The sequence below is a fragment of the Malus sylvestris genome, chromosome 16, assembly GCF_916048215.2.
Source record: "Malus sylvestris chromosome 16, drMalSylv7.2, whole genome shotgun sequence".
Classification (NCBI taxonomy): Eukaryota; Viridiplantae; Streptophyta; class Magnoliopsida; order Rosales; family Rosaceae; genus Malus; species Malus sylvestris.
In genome coordinates, this window is record NC_062275.1 from 25,463,358 (window position 1) to 25,485,390 (window position 22,033).

At 37.3% G+C, this 22,033-nt stretch overlaps 2 protein-coding genes and 1 long non-coding RNA gene across 3 annotated transcripts in view; 1 reads left to right on the forward strand and 2 right to left on the reverse strand.

Annotated features, from left to right (window-relative positions):
- Nucleotides 1-1,101: 1,101 nt before the first annotated feature.
- LOC126608405 (uncharacterized) lies at nt 1,102-2,277 on the reverse strand. The gene is made up of 3 exons (XR_007617858.1): nt 1,712-2,277; nt 1,470-1,625; nt 1,102-1,171 (listed from the first exon to the last, which is right to left on the reverse strand). It is a non-coding gene; the product is annotated as an uncharacterized LOC126608405 (long non-coding RNA).
- A 1,538-nt stretch (nt 2,278-3,815) lies between these two features.
- LOC126608400 (senescence-specific cysteine protease SAG39-like) lies at nt 3,816-5,252 on the forward strand. Its single transcript, XM_050276277.1, has 2 exons — nt 3,816-4,344; nt 4,515-5,252. Exons 1-2 carry the CDS (start codon nt 3,909-3,911, stop codon nt 5,105-5,107), a joined length of 1,029 nt encoding a protein of 342 aa, XP_050132234.1. The 5' UTR covers nt 3,816-3,908; the 3' UTR covers nt 5,108-5,252.
- A 771-nt stretch (nt 5,253-6,023) lies between these two features.
- The window catches only part of LOC126608395 (calcium-transporting ATPase 10, plasma membrane-type-like), a 29,453-nt gene continuing 13,443 nt past the window's right edge, over nt 6,024-22,033 (reverse strand). The window contains exons 7-34 of the mRNA XM_050276271.1: nt 20,169-20,238; nt 18,863-18,933; nt 18,691-18,774; nt 18,524-18,601; nt 18,362-18,433; nt 18,077-18,160; nt 17,914-17,996; nt 17,725-17,833; nt 17,588-17,643; nt 14,420-14,462; nt 14,239-14,322; nt 13,701-13,838; nt 13,537-13,602; nt 13,341-13,439; nt 12,922-13,032; nt 12,130-12,297; nt 11,902-11,961; nt 10,804-10,968; nt 10,561-10,677; nt 9,818-9,916; nt 8,492-8,629; nt 8,277-8,377; nt 7,608-7,653; nt 7,363-7,488; nt 6,881-6,988; nt 6,697-6,788; nt 6,435-6,534; nt 6,024-6,341 (exon numbers count right to left, since the gene is read on the reverse strand). Of these exons, the coding sequence (XP_050132228.1) occupies nt 6,330-6,341; nt 6,435-6,534; nt 6,697-6,788; nt 6,881-6,988; nt 7,363-7,488; nt 7,608-7,653; nt 8,277-8,377; nt 8,492-8,629; nt 9,818-9,916; nt 10,561-10,677; nt 10,804-10,968; nt 11,902-11,961; nt 12,130-12,297; nt 12,922-13,032; nt 13,341-13,439; nt 13,537-13,602; nt 13,701-13,838; nt 14,239-14,322; nt 14,420-14,462; nt 17,588-17,643; nt 17,725-17,833; nt 17,914-17,996; nt 18,077-18,160; nt 18,362-18,433; nt 18,524-18,601; nt 18,691-18,774; nt 18,863-18,933; nt 20,169-20,238 (2,580 nt within the window). The 3' untranslated portion in view covers nt 6,024-6,329. The remainder of the gene's footprint in view (nt 6,342-6,434; nt 6,535-6,696; nt 6,789-6,880; nt 6,989-7,362; nt 7,489-7,607; nt 7,654-8,276; nt 8,378-8,491; nt 8,630-9,817; nt 9,917-10,560; nt 10,678-10,803; nt 10,969-11,901; nt 11,962-12,129; nt 12,298-12,921; nt 13,033-13,340; nt 13,440-13,536; nt 13,603-13,700; nt 13,839-14,238; nt 14,323-14,419; nt 14,463-17,587; nt 17,644-17,724; nt 17,834-17,913; nt 17,997-18,076; nt 18,161-18,361; nt 18,434-18,523; nt 18,602-18,690; nt 18,775-18,862; nt 18,934-20,168; nt 20,239-22,033) is intronic.

Below are 22,033 nucleotides of genomic sequence, written 5' to 3' on the forward strand. Positions count from 1 at the left end.
TATGTATCGTTCTTATTAGGGCCTCGAAGAAGTGCCGCTCCCGTGTTGAGATCCTTGACAAGAAAGGAATATGGAAAAAATTCAATAGAGGTGGCATTTTGTTTATTAAATTTGGCAATGGAAATAATATTACGGGAAATGGAAGGAACACACAGGACATCATTTAAGTGAAATGGGGTGGTAGAGGAAAAAGAGAGTGATGTGGAACCAACATGTGTAATACTTAAACCTGTTCCATTACCAATAACAATCTTATCAGGACCATCATAGGTAGTGGAGTCCGGGATGTTCCTGGAGTCAGAAGTGACATGGTGAGAGGCACCCGAGTCGAGCAGCCAAGGAGATGATGTTGAGGGGCGGATAGTGGTGTGGTTGACTGTGGGTGGAGCGGAAGAAAGTTGAGGGCAACGTTTTGCACTATGCCCTTGAGTACCACACCATTGACAAAAACCACGATACCCCGTAGTAGAACGACGATGATTGGAGTTGTGGTGGTTAGCACGGTTAAAGTTGTAGGTGGTATTTGTTGGACGTTGTTGGGAGGCTTATGTGGCCCTGAAGTCACGCTGGAATGAGCGGGGAGCTTGAGCAACAATGGCAGTCATAGGGGTAACAGCAGCTGGTGGTGCATCCTGTTGGAGGAAAGTTTTATGTTCAATGAGTTTGTCATACAGATTTTCAAAGGAGATGGAGGTATCGCTAGCTCGAACAACGGTAGCAATTTCTTTGAAGGCAGGTCCAACACCATTGAGGATGTGTAGAACAACATCATCGTCGGAGAGTGGAGAATCAATGATGGCAAGCTCATCAATGATAGCTTTGATAGCTTGTAGAAAAACTGACACAGGTTGTGTATCACGACGCATGAGCGTAAGACGCTCTTTGAGGTTGAGAACCCGAGAGCGTGTTTTGTTGGCGTAGAGGAGGCAGCAGGACGTGGTTTTGATCCATCAATGTAACCCATCAGGTCATACCCAAGAAGCAGGGCATTGAATTGAGCTCGCCAAGAAGGAAAGTTGGTGGGTGTGAGTTTTAGAGGTAACTGAGCAGCAGCGTTAATGGTGACAGGGGTGGGCAAGGGGGGTGAGTTGGTGGATTCAGTAATTGATCTCAAGTGCCTAACCAGTGAGGCACCCTTTCTTTCCCACACTCTGCTTAACAATCCATGAACCTGAGGAGATAAGAATCAGTTATAAGTTAATTGATCTTAGTTGGTTCCATAACTTGCTAATACGAAAAGAGAACAAAACAAAAACAGTTAATCGAAGGATTTTACAAAAGCTACAAAAATTAACTAATTATCACATCAAAAGAACCCAGAAATTTAATGAAGAATTCTCCAAACCCCACAAATTTAAACGTAAAATTCTACAAAATAATGAAAAATTTAATACAATCTAATTATATTAATCACCATATTGAATTAGATCTTCACATCCAATAAGTAACAGAGTTTGAAAACATTATACCCGAAGAAACCCCAAATTTACAGAAATTGGGAGCACGATGGGGCGACGAGGAGATCGAACAGATGGGGAAGTAAAGATCGAAGAGATCGATCTCACGAAGCCGACATCGAAATCGTCAATCGTGTTGCAGAGCACAGTTTTTTTCGTTTTGGATTTCTAGATAAAGATTCAAACCCAAAACTGAGTAATTTATAAAAAAAAATTCACTGAATCGATTCGAGAAAGTACGAAAATTATCAAACCTGATCTTCCGTAATCATCCAAGTAGAGAAAAGTTGGACGATCTCTGTCTCTCTCTCTCTCTGTCCACCTAGGACCCCTCCCGCCAACCCCCCTCTCCACCTGCAACCCATCAACCCTTCTGTGAACGATGCCTCTGACCTCTCTTTCTGCGTTCTTCCCTCTGTGCAAGCCCATACTCACCAACTCCCTCAATCAACTCTCTCTCTCTCTCTCTCTCTCTCTCTCTCTCTCTCTCTCTCCCTCTGCCTTCTCTGTCCGTGAATCCCTGTGCATCAATAATCTGAAAACCCAGTTCGATTTTTCATTGCTCGGATGGAGAAAATTGAGGAATGAAAGAACAAATTAGGGCTAGGACTAAAGTTGAGAAAGATGGAGAGTTGGGAGAAAGGGAGACTCTGAAAGAGAGTGAAAGAGAAAGGGTTAGAGAGAGGAGTGTGACAGAGATGAGAGGAAAACACGGGATGGGATTGCCAATCGCTGAAATCACTCTCCCTACCCCCAAATACCTGAAATCTCTCCTTCTCTCACCGTCGCCCTCCCACTCACCCATGCCAGGATCAACATGGCTTTGTCTGTGCCGAAGATAGAATGAAGTGACGGGGCAGTCTCATGATAAACAGACGATTCTACCCCCTCCATCTCATCATCCTCACCATGGGATCTGAAGATGAGATGGCAGTCTCGTCATTCAACACAATAAAAAATTTCTGAAGCAGAGCAATCCTGGTAAAACCGTAAATATTTTGAAATCTGATCAGAGACAAAATTAACCTCCTAACTTTTAAAAACTACCTTCCAACCCAGCCCCAAATCCCACGGTTTTGTTGTAAATAAAGCAAAATCGAAGGGGCAGGAATTGACCTCAAAAGACAAAATTACCCTCCTAACTTTTAATAACTGTCTTCCAACCCATCTCCAAATCACATGGTTTTGTTGTAAATAAAGCAGAATAAAAAAAAATGAACAGTGCCTGCCCTCCCCCCTACTTTAGTATAGATAATAATAATAATTGTAATCTATGTGAAGCTAAACTAATAAAATTCCAACATAATAAAATTGTGTTATACTAATATTAATTTTTTTTATAATTTATTGTAGGAGAAGTAGCATCTATATTGCTAAAATTTCCAACAAGAATTTGCTGCCAACCCAGAGGCCAAGGATAAAAATCGACAGCTGAGGATGTTTTATCTATTTTTCTCTCTTGTGGTTAGAGTTATTTCTCTTCAGTTGGTGTATTTAATTTCCCACTTGATACTCGTGTAATTATACCCCTCATTTTCTCATTTCTAAAACCAGTCATGCTACTACAATGAATGGATTATAATGGAATAGGCTGAAAAAAGGAGTTCATTTGGAATGCAAGCTTTTATGTTTGATTTTACATGGAAGTGTAGAAACGTTATCCACTTTTTACACGTACATATTTGTTTTGTACAACAAGTTACATTTTTGCCTTTGATTATATATCCTTCACCACCGGCCCCTATCTATCTCTAAGTTTCACATGGCTTATTCATGTCGTAACAAAAATAGAAACTTAAACACAAAAAAAATAAAAAATAAATAAATAAATAAAGTTATATTGTAACCCAATGTGGCTTATTTAACTACTTGTATTCTACATTTTTGCATTTTGACATATGGCTCAATATCTTAGTGGATAAGGTGTTGAGTTTTCACTCATGTGTCTCGGGTTCAAAATTCCCCCTCCTAAACAATTGTAACAATTTCAACATTCCCCCTCCCCTTAATAATAAAATATAAAACTACTTATATTCTAATTAAGCAAAGTTATTTGCGTTAGAACATGAGATTTAAAATTTCAGCCTAGTTCTCCAAGTTAATGAATTTTGCAAATAAAACAAAGTTATATATTTGTATTGACTCACATAGACTAAGGTTATATGAACCAGTATATATGCACATAAGGACATGTCTTGCTAGTAATTTATATTGTGACTTAAAACAAAAATAATATAAAAATACATGCAAAACCTCGCAGGCATGCATATATATATGTCAGAGCATCTTAGGGTACGAAGATTGCAGCTCAACTTTTGGGGCACGGAGATCGCAACGCTATTCTCTTACCTGTATAAACCGTGAAGAGACTGCCATTTCAGTATAGCTTAGTTGCTTGAATTCATTTACTTCATCAAATACTCTAGTTGCTTCCCTTACTAGCTATACACCATGGAGTCCATTAACCAGTACTACTCCAAATGTATCTGTTTGGCTTTGATCTTCATGTTGGGAGCCTTGTCTTCTCAAGCCACTTCTCGCGCTCTCCAAGATGCATCAATGTATGGGAAATACGAGCAATGGATGGCTCGTTATGGACGTGTATATACCGACATTAACGAGAAGGAGAAGCGTTTCAACATATTCAAGGAAAATGTGGCATTTATTGAATCTTCCAATAAGGATGCATACAAACTTTACAAATTGAGCGACAATCAATTTGCAGACCTTACAAATGAAGAATTCAAAGCCTCAAGAAATGGATTCATGGGGCACGAATGTTCAGCAAAGACGACTTGTTTCAAATATGAAAATGTTACTGTACCACCAACTGTAGATTGGAGAAAGAAAGGAGCCGTTACACCCATCAAGGACCAAGGCCAATGTGGTAATCAATTTTATTTGGAGCCCCACCCTCTTTGTGTAGATAATATCGTTTGTTAAAAAAAAAATTACGATTTAATTGCAAGATTAAAAATCAATGTCTATTAATCTAACCCTGGTTTAATTTATCAAGCAAAAACAACACAATATTTAATTTCAATTATATACATGCAGGATGTTGTTGGGCTTTTTCAGCAGTGGCAGCAATGGAAGGGATTACAAAGCTCACAACTGGTAAATTGATATCTTTGTCTGAGCAAGAGCTGGTTGATTGTGACACAAGCGGTGTAGACCAAGGTTGTGAGGGTGGTTTGATGGATGATGCATTTCAGTTCATCAATCAAAACCATGGGCTTAGTACCGAGGCTAATTACCCGTACACTGGAGTTGATGGTACTTGCAACACCAAGAAGGAGGCCAATCGTGCAGCCAAGATAACTGGTCATGAAGATGTGCCTGCAAACCGTGAAGATGCCCTAATGAAGGGCGTTGCTAATCAACCAATTTCTGTTGCCATTGACGCTAGCGGTTCCGACTTTCAATTCTATTCAAGTGGTGTCTTTACAGGAACTTGTGGAACGAGTCTTGATCATGGTGTCACTGCTGTTGGTTATGGAGTTAGTGATGATGGTACCAAATATTGGTTGGTGAAGAATTCATGGGGCACAGAATGGGGTGAAGAAGGGTACATAAGAATGCAGAGAGGTATTGAGGCAAAGGAAGGTCTTTGTGGCATTGCTATGGAAGCTTCCTACCCCACTGCATAATTTGAATTACCATAAAAACCAATGCCTGGTATATATCAAGATATGTACATGATCAACTTGTACGTTTGGTACAATATGTTACATGGTTTCTGTATTAAAACTAGCAACTTTTATAATTACCAAATAAAGAACTCATTTTATTTTAGTTGAATTGTCCAGTTACGCGTACATTTACCATTTGCTTGGAATCATTACGTAACAACTAAATACACACTGATATAATTACGACTTAAGGTTTTGGTTTTCAAATTTTTTTTTTAAATAAGGGGACTAATTGGTAGCTTCACCACGGCGATCCACGCTTCCAAAGACTGAAAAGACTCGCAACAACATTTCAACTTCCCCCTGGTTACGATTGTGCGATTCACCAGCGCCATGTACTTTAACGAAAAGCTCCCGATATTGTTTACTTTAACGAAAAACCACATTTTTACACTAAAAAATCAATCCTGGTACTATTCACTTTACCTTTTATTTTGTCCTTATCGTTAAAACTCAAAGTTTTAAAGTCATTTTCATTAGTTTTCCTTTTATTCTAATGGACGCGAGGAAATTTGTCTTTAATCAAAATGCTCCTTATGGTTTTGTTAAATGTAATTCTGAATTTGAATGATTAATGTCTATATACATATGTTCACTGGCTTTGTATTTGTCATATGTGACCTGTTCTCCCACAATGTTGCTGGGAAGAGAGCCATCCGGCTTAACCATGTTTTGCATATCATTATTATTTTTTCGAGAACCACTGATGGCATCAGAAATCAAATCTCGATTGATGAACTATTCAAAATCCAAATCAACTATTGACAACATAAAGATCAGACGCAGACGGCATATTAAAAAACTGATCATTTCGGTAGTTGGGATTTGAATACTGATCTTTTCGGCAGTTTACCTTTGATCTTACTGCTTAGGGTTTAGGTTGAAATTTTTCTTTTTTATAGACCAATCCATCATTCCAAAAACAAGTCGAACTGTAAAACCCCAAATCAGTCTTTAAGTACATAAACTGCAAAAGTAAAATTCCGGTCAGTGGAGACCAAACCAAGTATGGCTTCTGTAAAGCCGAATCGCTGCAAGTACATTCCCTACTTAACAAAAGATTAGTTTGTGGATTCTGTGAAATATGATCTGTCATCAGCCAAAAACCGAAAAAGAGAATGATGCAGATCCAGAAAACTATGAAACCAGCTGCTGTAAGTGCGGTATATCTTCACACTTCCTACCGACTACCCTGAAAGACCAAAGTGCAGGTGACTATTAGTCACGGGCTTGGAATATAGTAATACATCTTAATCCCGAAGCTAAAATATACAAGAACTCTTACCTCTGGACTGTTTCTTCGCCCAGGTATCATTCTTGTAAAATACTTGAAGAGAGGAGTTTCTGGAACCGGAATCAGCTTCCCGAGAACAGCAAGAGGCCAACTGCAGAAGAGGAGAGTTGAGTCAACCAACAAAAGAAAACTAGAGACACCAGAGGGTTTAACTTATACTACAAAACACGCCATAATCATAGCTTCGTTTCGGACAAATAATAAATATCATCATAACATCAATTGAACTTTAACGGTATCTTCACCAACTCACCTGATAAAAGCTATTACAGCTGAAATTAGCCAAAGATTCCAAGTAAGTGGTTTTGTTTTAGTGAACTTCCCAAGGAACTCGACGATGATAATCTGACAAAAAAAGGAGAGGGAAAAGCCAAGTGTAAACAAATGCAAACTTTCACCAAAATCCCATGAGAAAAACAAAAGCACTAAAGTATCACCTGAAGTACAAGAGTTACTGTCACTATTCCTATAAAAAGGTAGTTCTTGGTGATCCCTTTGAATATATTGAACTCATCAGGCTTTCGAGCATTGAATTCATTGAAAATCTGCAAGTTATTACACTTATTAAAGACGTTGCAAGTTGAACGTCACACTGATTAAAGACGTCCTTTTGATAAATCATGTTTAAAAGTACAAATGAATAAACTCTGGCAGCTTCATCCTCAATCAGCTGGTAACAACACTAGAAATCCAAACAATATTCCATTAGATCTGAACTAACAAGTTACATATCATTTTCGACAGATTAACTTTTGTAGCAACTTAGTACAGAACTTAATAGGAAAACTTGACATGAGAAGCTGATTGCTCAGACTTACTTGACAAGGGGCACCAGAGAAAACAACAAACGTAGACTACTCAATATTAACCAGCTACTTTTCCAGAAAAAAATAAATAAATAAAAAGAGCTATGACTTACCTGACATAGGACAAATGTATTGAATATCAGAGTATTCTTCACTGTGTTAGCATTGGGACCATGTAGCTTCAGTATACTTATTCCTCGGAAGTTGAAGACAAGTAGGACAGTGACTTGGTAGAAAGCCTGAAGTTCACACAATAATATCAAAAATACAAACGACAAAAGCAGAGTATGGCATGACAATACATGTTATAGAGCACCAATACTTCAATTTACAAAAAAATCTTAAGAAACGCATGTACCTGAACCAACAAGTTCCTCCACATTATATTTGTTATGAGCGGCTCTCTGTAAAACATTGTACCATAAGTTCATTACTATAACCATCCGAAATGCAAATACTCTGCTTAATGACATGAAATATCCAATAAATATGGGCCAAGAAGAAGGCATGAACATTCAAAACAATAACACAATACTTTTGGATTCTGTGCACAAGACTGTAAAAAAGATTTGGAAATTTCTCTCGCAATCCCACGGATGCCTTACAATTTCAGAAGTTAGTTTCTTGTTATAGTTATTTAAATAATATGGCTATGATATGCATTGTCAAATGTTGATAAGGACCTGGAAAACTAGATGTAATCGATAAAAAAGAAACCTAACTGAAACACAATTTGGCACAAAATACTGTAACTAAGTTTGTCATAGAAAATATGGAGTCTTGTTCCCTTGCATCCCTTGTGAGGGTAGAGATCCGGAGCACAACATAAACAAGAACTTTATCCTAAACAGCATGACAAAATAAATAAAGGAAGAGATGATAATTTTTTGTCAACTAAAACAAAATGCTCCCAAATTTTCACAAACTTTAGGTGACTAACATATAGATTAAGATAGCGTATTTCGTGATCTAATGGGATTTTATGTTTTTGTTCTGTAAAAGGAAGCCGTCATCACATAAATCTTACCTTCGACCAACAGGGGGTCTGTCCATCAAGTGATCTGTAGGTGGCTCCGTAGCTAATGCTAGTGCTCCAAGAGTATCCATGATAAGATTCACCCACAGAAGCTGCATCAAGCACAAGAAAAAGAGGCATCAACAGGTGTACACATGGAGGACGAGAGATATATGCATATACACAGAGATAGAGAGAGAGATAATGAGAGTAGAGAGAGAGAGAACCTGAACAGCATTTAGCGGTACATCACCAGATGAAATGGCTGCGACGACATTTATAATTAGTGCTGCTACATTTACTGTAAGCTGGAATTGGATGAATTTCTGAATATTTGCATATACAGATCGACCCCATCTAACAACCTACAACCATTAGATGAACAAAAACACTGCTAAATATTGCAAATTTGGTTTCTGAATTGGCACTTGAAATAATAATGAAAAAACAGACCAAAATAGATATTAGATACACATACGGCCTTTCTCCAATCCGGACTTTAACAGTACATTCAACAACTCAGACGTGACATGTAAACACAGTTAATGGCATATGGTTAATCTGGTCAGTTTATCACCATGCTGACACTCCCTAAACAACTGCCTTTTTTCTTTTTGTTTAATCAAAACTTTGTATGCACCTTCTTTCCCACATTTTGCTTCCCCCTACTCTATCCTCTCAACATATTTTCTTTTAAATCCACACTCTAGGAATTAACTCTCAGCCATCTCCAAAACTATTGACATCTCTCAGCCTGACCACCAATTTCAAAATGCAAAACAAACCCTCCCCATGGGTAAATGGTTCCCAAAGCAAAGATTGGAAGATTAGAGGAATGATTTCTTGGATGGTTCCCCGAATGGTCAAACCAATTTCACGACGACTTTCCATTTCTACCTCAGCAGAAAACCAGAGATTTTCTAATATCATCTACAAACCACTATTAAATTGTGTTGCTTCGATGGGTTTAATTGGATATAATCTCAATCTTTTTGAATTCCCATCTTTTCCAGGCATTAATTTGTTTCAGTGATGCTGTGCTATTGAGGATAAAAAGGTCACTGATGTTCTCAGTTGTTTGCCATTTTCGTCTAGCAGTTTTATTGAAGCAATATTCTTGACAATGCATTCGATGCTATTTTTCTGTAATTGTATGACTAAACGAAAAGCAAACTTCAAAGTATAAAAGCCTAATGTGGAAAAGTAAGTTGTACATTTGGGACACCATATATGCACACTGAGTGATATCCTATTCACTGAAGGGTGAGGGAGATGTGAGAAAAATTAAAAGTGAGAACTGAGAGAGAACAAAGTAATAAATTAATTAAAAGTATGTATCATCTGTTGGATGGAATTGCTGAATGAAGCACCTGAACTTTTGTTACAGTCCAGATAGAAGAATGAGCTTGTGTGTATGTTACTGATTAATTAAAGCACTAGACAACATGTCTATTAAAGAAAGGAGTTATGAACAGAAAGGTAGAACAGAGTGCGACAACACAATACACAATGATATTACTAAGAAAAATTGCAAAATGTTCACAGTTACTAACCTTCACAACTGAAGCAAAATTATCGTCCAAGATAATGATATCTGAACTCTCTTTGGCAACTTCAGTCCCTTGAATACCCATTGCAAGACCGATGTCAGCCTGAACTCGAATGTTGATTATTTCCAAAGAAAAAAAAACCATCAAAACATAAACTCATTTAACACTAAAGCTAAAAGGGACAATAAATGGCCCGCTACACTACAAAACCCACTGTTCTAAAAATCCCCGCGTAGCACCGCCTAGGCTGTAGGCGGCTGGCCACCGTTCAATTAATGCCTAGGCGTTTGAAAATTAAGAAACAGTGCCTAGACATGCAGAGGCACCTGCCTAGCCCTTGCTTAAGCGCCCACCTAGATTGCAACTCACTTAGACAGAAAATAGATAACTTTCATTTTGCATTTTATTTTTTTCAATAAATTGTAAGAGACTTGTTACATACTTATATAAACTCGCATTATATCTTTGTTCCCCATGTTTTCATTATGTTCCAATACTTCTTAATATGTATGTCATTCTATTTTGTAGTTTATGATGAAAGTATATATATTTTTATGTATAAGCAGACACTTATCACATGAAATATAATAAATTTACTTAAATCCACTGGCCCTGCCTGCCGCTCGACTAGCGCCTAGTGTTTTTTAGAACCTTGACAAAACCAGTGCAGGGATTCAAACACATTAACTGCTACAATAAAATAAAATAAAAAGACAAAAAGACTGAAGTTAAAACATTTGAGAGACCTCGTGCAGTGCAGGAGCATCATTAGTGCCATCTCCAGTTACAGCAACAACATGACCCCTTCTCCTCAATGCTTGCACAAGCAGAAGCTTGTCATTGGGGGAAGACCGCCCCATCACCTGCACATTACACAAAAAAGAATCTATTTTCCACAAAGCTGGTGTTCATACTTCAATCATCAAAACATGTCACCAGAAACAATATGAAAGTAAATACGATTAGATATTCAATTACTCAGATCGTACCGAAATCTTTTCAGCACAATCTTCTCTCTGCTTATCTGAAAGTTCACGGAAAGCTGTTCCTTCAATGAGAGTTGGCTGGGTAGCATCTGAATCTGGAGCAAGTATACCACATTCCATAGCAATCGCTTTCGCAGTTTGAAGATTGTCACCTGTGACCATGCGTACCTACAAAAATTATCAGATTGGAAGAACTTAAGCTACAACATCCACATGTTCACTTTCTAAGAACAATAATTAAAAGGATACCCAAAATTTTAAACAGTAGTAAATTTCTATATAAACTAAATTGATTCTTCTGATTTACAGTTACTGTACAACTAAAATACAGATAGACATATATCTAAACCTAACTAAAAATAATCACAATAGGACATATATTGCCACATAATGACCTTACCACCAGTGCAAAAACAACTGCATTTAGACCAAGTGTATAAAACTCAAAATAAAAATAAAAATTTTAAGAGCAAGGAAATGAGGGAGCAAGTGGAGGCCGGAAAAAAATCTACAAAACAATACAATAAATTCAGGGTGGTACTATCCACACCCCTTTTTACCTTCCAGACACCCCTCTCAATTCCAGCCATCAGATCAAATGAATTGAGGAGGATCAAAGGACATAAATTACCAGGTGGTGTTTGGAAGGTAAAAAGGGGTGCGTGGATTGCACCACCCTGAATTAATATGCATAGGACACCCCTATGACAAACAAAGAGGGAAGTTGATCTACCATTGTTGCAGAATAAACAAGAAATTGATACAAGTTGACAGCCAAACTTATTAGCATAGAATCTTTGGGCTTTCTACAAGTTGGGGACTGAACCCTTTCTGTTCTCTCCGGCCTAATACTCTTAATCCAAAAATAATAAAAGGTCGTACCCAGTGCACAAGGCTCCCGCTTTACGCAAGGTCTGGGAGAGGTGAATGTCGGCTAGCCTTACCCCCATTTATGGAGAGGCTGCTCCCAAGTCTCGAACCCGAGACCTACCGCTCATGGGCGAAGGCACTTGCCATCGCACCAAGTGCGACCTCGTAATCCAAAAATAATGAAGAACAAAAATTCAGAAATCCACGCACATTGATGTTACTAAATAATACCTTAACACCAGCTTTTTGGCATAGTCGCACTGCATCTCCCACCCCAGGCCGACAAGGATCCTGCAATTTTTTTAATTCTCTAAATAAAGCTAAACAAACTACAAGTGAATGCAAATATGGAAGGTGCCGCAAAAGAAGCAACATATCAGCTTAGAACAGAGGATGTTAAATGTTACATGCTCCTCATAGAAGTTAGTAATGCAATGTCTGAATTTATGAACGCACTACCTTTATACCAACAATAGCAAGCAAGACAAGGTCATCATCAGGCAATGCCCACTCAGATAGTTGTTCATCAGCTGGAACATTTTCCAATTCATGTGGTCTATAAGCAATGGCAACACAACGCAAACTGCGAGCAGCCATATCCTCAATTGACTTCCTGAACATGGTTGACTGCAGAAAAAGGTATATTTCATTCGAATGAAGCATTAGTTATAACCTTCCAAAGTTCAAAGAAAACATAAAGGGAACACAAAATAGTAATAAAATGAGTTTAGGAACAAGATTCATATAAATGATAATTCTGGATAATTGTACAACTTCAAATTTGTTCTTTAAGCTTACAAAAAAGGTTATTCTGTCTTGCAAGATCATAAAAACTTATAGGGGTGTTAAAATCATATCAACGTGGAAAGAAGTGACTAAAATAATAGGAAGAAAAAATAGAGACTGTACTATACGAGTGTTTCACTAAAGGTGACACTGTAGAAGTTAACTATCATTTTATCATGTAAAAGCCAAAATTTTAAATGAGTTTAGGAACAAGATTCTTATAAATGATAATTCTGGATAATTGTACAACTTCAAATTTGTTCTTTAAGCTTATAAAAAAAGGTTATTCTGTCTTGCAAGATCATAAAAACTTACAGGGGTGTTAAAATCATCTCAACCTGGAAAGAAGAGACTAAAATAATAGGAAGAAAAAATAGAGACTGTACTATACGAGTGTTTCACTAAAGGTGAAACTGCAGAAGTTAACTATCATTTTATCATGTAAAAGCCAAAATTTTCTCCTACCTTGTCTTCATCCATAGCTACTAACTGGTCATTAGGATCCAGGTACTTTGTACAACAGGCCAAGACTATTTCAGCAGCCCCTTTCCAGTGAATATGAACCTCGGTATTGGGCTGTACAGATAGATAAAAGACAATTAACCATTACTTGCAGTATCCCTTGAATGCAAAAGAAGTTATCCACAATGAGAATACTAATATTCTTCCCTGTGTACTGTAACTGATATATGAAGACATTTTACAAAAGAGAACATATAATATTAAATCATCCAGATTCCTGAAATACTTTTTGCATCCACGAAGGTAACAAATAGACACACTAATGAATGTATAACTACTAAACAAAAGTAAAGTGCCGCATAATATATCCCATATAACCAAGAAAGCTTAGTGTGGCAAGGTAAGATTCTTAAGTTGCCTACCAATTTAACTGCAGCACCGCCTCGTTTTTTCTCTGAGTTGAATGGGAACACGTGAAGAATTGAAGACTTGGACCTGATGGCATCAAAATTCATTCCGAGCTGCAAAGAAGTTATCAACAATTAGTAGCGAGTTTAAGGGATGTAGTCACCCGTGAGAAGTGGCAAGATACATGAATTGGAAAACCAACTAGAGAACCTTGATTCCCAATTGCAGAATTGCCTTTTCAGTTGGTGATCCAGAAACCTCTATATCACCGCCAGTCTACAAAAGGGAAGACACAGTCTGAGCCTCAGCCTTTACCACTCAATATTCTGCTAAAATAATGTACCAAGAAAGCAACACAAATACATTAAGCATACCTCAGGCGTATAGACACTGCCATTTGTATTCAACGCAATGCCTTCAATAAGCAAAGATGATAGTATTGGAGACACGTCTGACTTACTGCCAGAGAGATCGATTTTCCTCCCACCAGTAAAAGCCTCAACAACAGTCATCTATACTCAAAGGAATGTAAAATAGAATATCACTCATTAGCAATCTTAAACTAGAGAACAAAAAAGTGAGAGCGAGAGAGAGAGAGAGAGAGAGAGAGAGAGTGACAGAGCAAGAGAGACACAAACCACCAGTGTCTTCCCCTGTCCTATGCACAATTACTAAAAAACTGTCCACAACATTTGTTCTGCTCACATCCACCACCATTTTTAATCTCACAACAGCCACACCAATTGACTAGATTTTGTTTTAGTGAGACATCACTTTAGCTTATTAGAACCCTCAAAATAACATCATCAAAACTAGCCTGGTCAATAAGACCTCAACACCTCTGTCGTCATACATTGAACAACAGAAGAAACTGTGCATTTAGAACTCCATCGTGGGGTAAGTTATACCCACCTGGTTCAACGTTAAGGTTCCAGTCTTGTCGCTGCATATAGTAGTTGCAGAGCCCATGGTTTCACATGCAGACAGCCTCCGCACCTACATTTAGAGCTCCATCATATGCTTAAACCCCAACAAAAGTATATAAAATTAAAGTTCTACAAAGCCATAAAACTGAAAAACAATTAAGACATACCAAGGCCTTATCTGCCATCATTTTTCTCATCGAGTAGGCAAGCCTGTGTCATAGCCAAAGAATGAAAGGGGGGAAAGTATGAAATGAGGAATGTAGAAAGATGCTTGTGTGCAATAGAAACGTATGTTTTTACAAGAGAAGATAAAACATAAGAGCGTTCAATTTTTATTTTACGTTTGGCTTGGAGGGATGGGGATGGCAATTCTAACTGTTAAACCCGATAACCGTGGATAACCACCCGAATGGATTGGATTTGGATATGAAAATTCGGGTATGGTATGGATATGGGGAAAAACCGTGAACTTTATTCGGTTATGGTTTTGGATATGGTTATAGGGGTCCCCAATCCATATCCGTCCCCGAATCCGACCCGAATATTATATATATATATATATATATATTTGATATATAATATAATTTTATTCAATTTACCAAACCCTCCCTATACTAATTCATTATGCATGCATCAAACCCTATACTATCTTTATTATGCACCAAACATCATGCATGAAGCATACCAACAACCTCATCAATTCAATACTCTTATTGTTATACTCAACCAAATTAATTCATTGAATCATTTTATATATCAATTATCAAATGTTCCAAGTTTATCAGATTCATCTCTCTTCAAGAGTCTCACTGTCAAGAAATTTGTGCACGTTGTCAGCTCAATAGGTACTCTTTCATTCTTTTTCATGTTATTTGATTCATGCAAATTCTCAATTGGTGTCAGTTTTCTAGTTTATTACATATGTTACAAGCCCATAGAATTATGAAAAATTAAATAAATAATTGTCTTCTTGTTTGTTGTAATATATTTAGTTTACATATTAAATCAGTATTATACCATGTATTTGTTTACATATTAATGGATTTGGCTGTGTATGCAGCAATCAAAATATCTAAAAGAAAATTTAAGTCTCAAGAAGAAACAATATCTACCCCAACTGATTGTAATCTAGCACCTACATTGAATCCAAGTGTCGTGCAACAAGAAATACCAAATCAAATTGCTCGGCCCCAAGATATACCAACTCCAAATGAGGTCGTTGGTGAGATTGAGGAACCTAGAGGTGATGATGGTGAAGGTAATAATTCGAGACTTCGTAGTTTGGTGTGGCAACATTACACAAGAACAGTAGTTGATGGGGGTGATAAAAGCAATATGTAATTATTGTAACAAGAAGCTTGGTAGGAACACTGGAAATGGAACCAGCCATTTGAGGCATCGTGTGACGTTATGTCCGGTCGAAGGCAAAAAAAATTGAAGCAAACGCTAACCCAAAAAGTGGGAGATGGGAAAGTAGAGTTGTATACATTTGATCAAGAAAGTGCAAGGAGAGCTCTCACCCAAATGATAATATTGCATGAGTACTCTCTTTCCATGGTTGGACATGTTGGATTTAGAAACTTCATGAGTGTTGTCCAACCGTTGTTTAAGGTTGTTTCAAGAAACACAATCAAGAGTGATATCCTAAAAATATATGATTATGAGCGTTCGAAAACAATGCAATTGTTGGATGAAAATAAGAGTAGACTACTGATATGTGGACTGCAAGTAATCAAAACAGAGGATTTATGGTAATAACGACACATTTTATTGATGACTCTTGGACATTGCAGAGCCGAATAATAAGGTGATATTTTTAATACTTCAATTTCTATTTAATTATCGTCTAGCTTTAGATTTATATTTCAGATTCTTTATTGTAACCATCTTCTTTGTAACTTTTTCAGATTTATTTATGTGCCTTGTCCGCATACCGCCGAGACACTTTTAAGTTGTTTTGATGGAGTGCTTGCTAGATTGGAACCTCGGTCGTAAGCTTTCTACCTTAACCATAGATAATTGCACTACAAATGATAAAATGATTGATCTTATGCTTTGAACGAAATTGATAAGATCCGCAAATATTGTTACGATTTGGTAAAAGAGTGTGGATCTAATCATATCTCTAACATGGGTCATCAACCATCATTCACTTCATCTAAATTGAATCAATCTGACTTTGAAGAGATGAATCCTTTAATGGATAACTTTGACTTGTTTGTTTCTAGTACTGTAAGTAATGATAATGTAAAGTCAGAATTAGATCACTATTTGGATGAGGCTGTTTTGCCTAGAACATCTGATTTTGATATTTTGGGTTGGTGGAAATCAAATGGGACTAAATATCCTATCTTAAGTGCTTTGGCAAGGGATATATTAGCTATTCCTGTATCTACAGTTGCTTCCGAATCAGCTTTCAGTACTAGTGGGAGATTTGTAAGTCCACACCGTAGTAGATTTCATCCAAAGACATTGGAAGCCTTAATGTGTGCCCAAAATTGGTTATGGAAAGAAATTCAAGGTACCCCAAAGTATAAATTTATTTTCATCTTATATTTGTGTATGTTCTTTAATCTTAATTTCGAACTTATTTTTCAAACTTAATTAATTAGTATGCATTCAGTTTTAGAACCAAGTTAAGTATTTATGTTTCACAACTAGCTTCTTGTTCTAATGCACAAGTCGGTTGCTGCACTTATTTTGAAGATATGGATATGGATAAGGTAAGTATTGGCAATTACATTATATGTATATAACTATCTTCTTTGTAAATTGTGTACAACGATTCATATTAATTATTTCGTCATCATGCTCCATTGATGGGTGTGAAGGAGGAGCACCATGAAATATGATGCTAGCTTGGTGGAACTAGAAACTAAGTGCAAATATTTCGTTCTCATTTGTCGTCACAAGTTTTGGAATTATTAGACAATTTGTTTTGTCTTCCTTTCGTATTTGCTTTTGTCCTATTTTTCTTTTTTATTGGACCAATTTATCATGTTGGCTTATCATGAACAACTTCAAATATATTGTTATGTTTTTTGTAATTGGATGTCGTTATTTAATGACGGAATTAGTATCTACTAAAATTTATAGTGTCAATTGGATGAATATAATTTTTTTTTATTTTTTTGACGAAGATGGATATAACCGATAACTAATTGAAAAACCGTTACCCAGTGGATATGGTTATGGATAATCCCGATGGTTAATTTGCAGTTATGGATATGGTTAACTTTTGTGGCTATGGTGATGGATATATCATTTTTGTCCCCAAACCAAACCGTTGCCATCCCTAATGCCCAGGGACACAACACATGATATAAAAGACTTACGTCAAGGTAACAGCTAATGGGAGCCCTTCAGGAACAGCAACCACCACAATGGTGACCTAAAACAGTTTTCAGATTAGTCAAATTCACACAAACGCTCGCATGAAGCAGAGTGAATATCCAAGGAGTTATTGACACACCGCAATAGTAACAATTTTAATGGCTCCATCTATGGCATCTCCAAATTTTGTCTTTCCCGCTTTAAACTGAGGTCTTCCATTTGCATTTTTTGTATGGCCAGTAAAGTATCTGCACACGTAACAGTACTTTATCATAAATCAAGTGTCACTGTCATAGAGAAGGGGTCACTGGTGAAGATCGAAATATACCTAACCAACAGGACTATCAAGACAAGTAAAGCCACTGTGAGTCCAACAATACCAATGAAAGTTGCAACCCCGTTTAAGCGCACCTGTTCAGAGATGTAATATGTTTGAGTACAGGATTTCATGCATCGAATGACTATATTCAAGTTAATAGTTCATTGCTGACCTGCAAAGGAGTTTCTTCACCAGTATCTTCTGAAATACTAGCCATGAGCATTCCCCATTCAGTATTAGTCCCAACACTGGTTACCTGAAGAAAAAATGATAATAATATTAAAAAATTGAAAGTTATATTTCAAAATTACATGGGCAGCAAATAAAAACAAGCCTACGGAAAACAAAGTTTCAGTAATCAGAAAGAATTTCAGATATGTCATTGACTGACTCTAGAAAAAAACTCTTATAAATCTATGTGTCATGGGAAAAGGAAAAGAGAGATTGGAATCTTTACCAGCATGCTACCATTTCCATCTGCTACTTTGCAGCCTGACATTAGAAATGGATTTTTGGAGTCCTTGCGTACCTGAAAAAAGGAAAATATATACATCATATGTTTTACAGAAAATAAATGGTCAATGTTCAAACAAGGATGGGAACATGTATTGAGGCTCACAATCTTGCTCTCTCCAGTCATACTAGACTCATCTATGGCAAGTGAGTGTCCAGTTATTAAAATGCCATCAGCAGGGACCTACATATAGAATCACAATATCAATAAAATTTTCAATTGGAATGTAATTGTGAAATATATATGAAACATTTTCTGAAAAATGTGCATACCTGATCGCCAATGTTAAGGGGTACAACATCACCAACAACAAGATCATAAATTGAGACCTCAACACGTCTACCACCTCTAATAACCTGCACAATACCTCCAAAGCTAAATATCAGCGCATGAGAAGAAATAAAATTCCCATAAATCTGACAGAGATGAGAACCAGAAGCGCACCTCCAAATGTATATTTCTCTTTTCCTCATTTAGATTCTGGAACTGAAGAGATTGTCTGTAATCACTAACGGCTGCAGGTAAAAAATATAGGAAAAGCTTGTGAGCGTGTACCACTTCAGATTAATAGAAACTCCATGTATTTAGAATTCAAGTAATAAACTTGTAAACGCTCATGACTGACATATGCTTAAACACCCCAAAAAAGAACAAAGATGATTAAACATCATCCAATTTGTAAATCACATATATGGTGATGAGTGACATAAATAGTACCCCCTCCAATAATGATACACACACACACACACACACACACACACACACACACATAAACACAAACACACACACAGATATACATGTCATTCAATGATTAAATGAGGACCCTTGGATGTTATGTAATCTAATGGCTCAAAAGGAAAGTAGAAATGTGTCCCCCGATTCTATTCCACCCCCCCCCCCCCGGGGAAAACAAAAACACACACACAGACAATTAGGGAATTGATGTATTCTGGCCACCATGAACAGTCTTCATTCAATTTAGTTTTTGGGAAATAATTACAAAACTTGCAGAGCTTATTCACAGAATTTTATTTGAATATGGAGAGGGAAAGAAAGAAAACTGTTAAAACTCTATAATTATATATATATATGTTTAATATTTGAAGCAAGTTGACTAGTACATGCAACCAATGTATTTTTTGCATGAGGCGTGGGCGAGGCGTCAGAGGGATAGCCCGGCCTAGGCGTGAGGCCTAAATTTTTTAATATATACACTGAGTGTACACATATTATATTAAAAAAAAGAATAAAAATTATTAATCAATAATCATCGTGAGCACATATATATATATATATACATATACATATATTATATTATATATAAAATAGAAGATGAAAAGCACAATGAACACACATATAACAATGCACGCAGACAGCACACACATCCATTATATAAAAAAATAAAAATCAGAAAAAAAAGGGCAGAGAGACAATGGTGCAAGGAAGAGGTATGAGGTAATTAAAACCCTACCCAAATTTTGGGTTTGGGAGTAAAAAATAAAAAATAAAAAAACAAAAACCCTAAGGTGCACCTAGGCTGCTTCTGCGACGCCCACTCCCTCAAAACAGAGGCAGCAACCCTCATGCCCAGCCCCAAAGGACGCCTATGTGCGCCCTAAGGCGAGCCTTTTAAAACATTGCATACAACACAACAGCCCCTACAAGCAAATTAACTAAAATATTGGAAACAAAAATGACACTAAAATAAATACATTTTAGCCATCAGTGAATGCACTTGCTCAATCAATACCTGTGACAACAATGACAAGGAGAACTGCAAAAGCAATGCTGCCCCCATCATACCATCCCTCCTCTATACCCTGTAAGCAACAAAGAACGCATAGATGAACACCGTAAAGAAATTTCGGGTTTAAGATGAATAAATAAAATGGGATTCACAAGGATTTGTGATATCACTTTTCTCCAAATATGATTATGAAATCATCAACACTCGCACAAAAAGTGACAGATTTGCAACCATATAAGCACTATATCTGTGATGATCAATGTTTTAAAAGGCGAGGGCAAGGCCAAGGCGTTTCTTCCATAGCCTCGCCTAGGCAATAGTCTCAAGGCGTGAGGCGAAAGTCTCACAGTACCTAAAATTATTATAATACTTAATCAATGTTTTAAAGAACTCGCCTCGGGGCGCGCCTAGGGCGCCCTTGAGGCTGGGCGGTGAGGCAAACGCCTCAATTTTGCTGGAGTAGGCGAAATGCTTCGCCGGAGACGCCGAGGCGGCGGAGGCGCGCCTCAAGGCGTCCAGGCACCTTGTCAGACCCTTTTTTTTTTTTTTTTTTTGAAAACCATCCAAACCCAAAACTGAGCCGTTTGGGTAAGGATTTTCAGTCTTCATACCATACCTTCGAATTCGATTGCCTTTGTTTGCCTCTACCTTCTGCCTTCTGCCTTCTTGCTTCTTCTTCTCCCGCGCGCCAGATGCCCAGAAGCCCAAAACACCGGTCCGGTCGCCATGCCGCCGCTTGGAGCAACATCATCGCCACACCGCCATCACCCCACCGCCGTCACCCCAGCACCGTCAGCCCAGCCCCAGCGCCGTCAGCAAGATCCCAAGGGTTAGGGTTTTTGAAATTCTGAAATTAGGGATTTAGTCTTCTGGGAAAGGTTTTGCTATAATAGAGGGGTTAATAGTTAGACAGAAAAGTTATTAATCTGCCTCTACTGCCTCTACGTGCTGCCTCTGCGTGCTGCCTTGTTTAGGCTATAAATTTATTAATCTGCCTCTGCATTTTCTGGGGAAGGTTAGGCTATAAATTTAGTGGAAGGTGCTAGTAGGTTGGAAATTGTTAGGCCTAAGTGGTCGGGACTACAGGGGTATATAAATTAATTAATAAATTGTTGGAAATTGTCGGTATATGAATTAATTAATAAATTGTTAGTTCATTAACTTTATGCATGCATCAAATGTTTATTGTTTTCTTTGTATTACCTTTTGAATGATGAATTTGGATGATATTACTTTTGAATGATGAATTTAGATGATATTATCTTTTGAATGATTATGGATTTGAATGAAAAATTGAGAATGGATGTTTATTTTACATAGTATTATTTTTATACAATTATATGTATAATATATAAAACATATATATATATAAAATTAAATCCCGTGAGGCTTCGCCTCACGCCTAGGCCGGGCTTCACCTCGGACGCCTCGCCCACGCCTCACGCTTTTAATACATTGTACTTAATATATATACATAAAATATAATACTTTGTAAAAGAAATATCCATTGTCATTTAAACAACTAAGCCAAAAACAAGCATATAAATCAAATAATAGTCAAGATCATCACAAACAACAACAAAGCCTTATCCCACTAAGTGACGTCGACTGTATGAATCCTATAACACCATTGCGTTAGGTTCTGTGGCACGTCTACTCAATCATTTCTTAAAGTCTCTTTCCAAATCTTCCTAGGTCTTCCTCTACTCTTTCGGCCCTGAACGTATCTCTTAATTGCATCTTCAAACCGGAGGGTCTGTAGGCCTTCGTTTCACATGTCCAAACCACTTTAACCAATTTTCTCTCATGTTTCCTTCAATTTCGGCTACTCCTAGTTTACCTCGGATATCCTCATTCCTAATCCTATC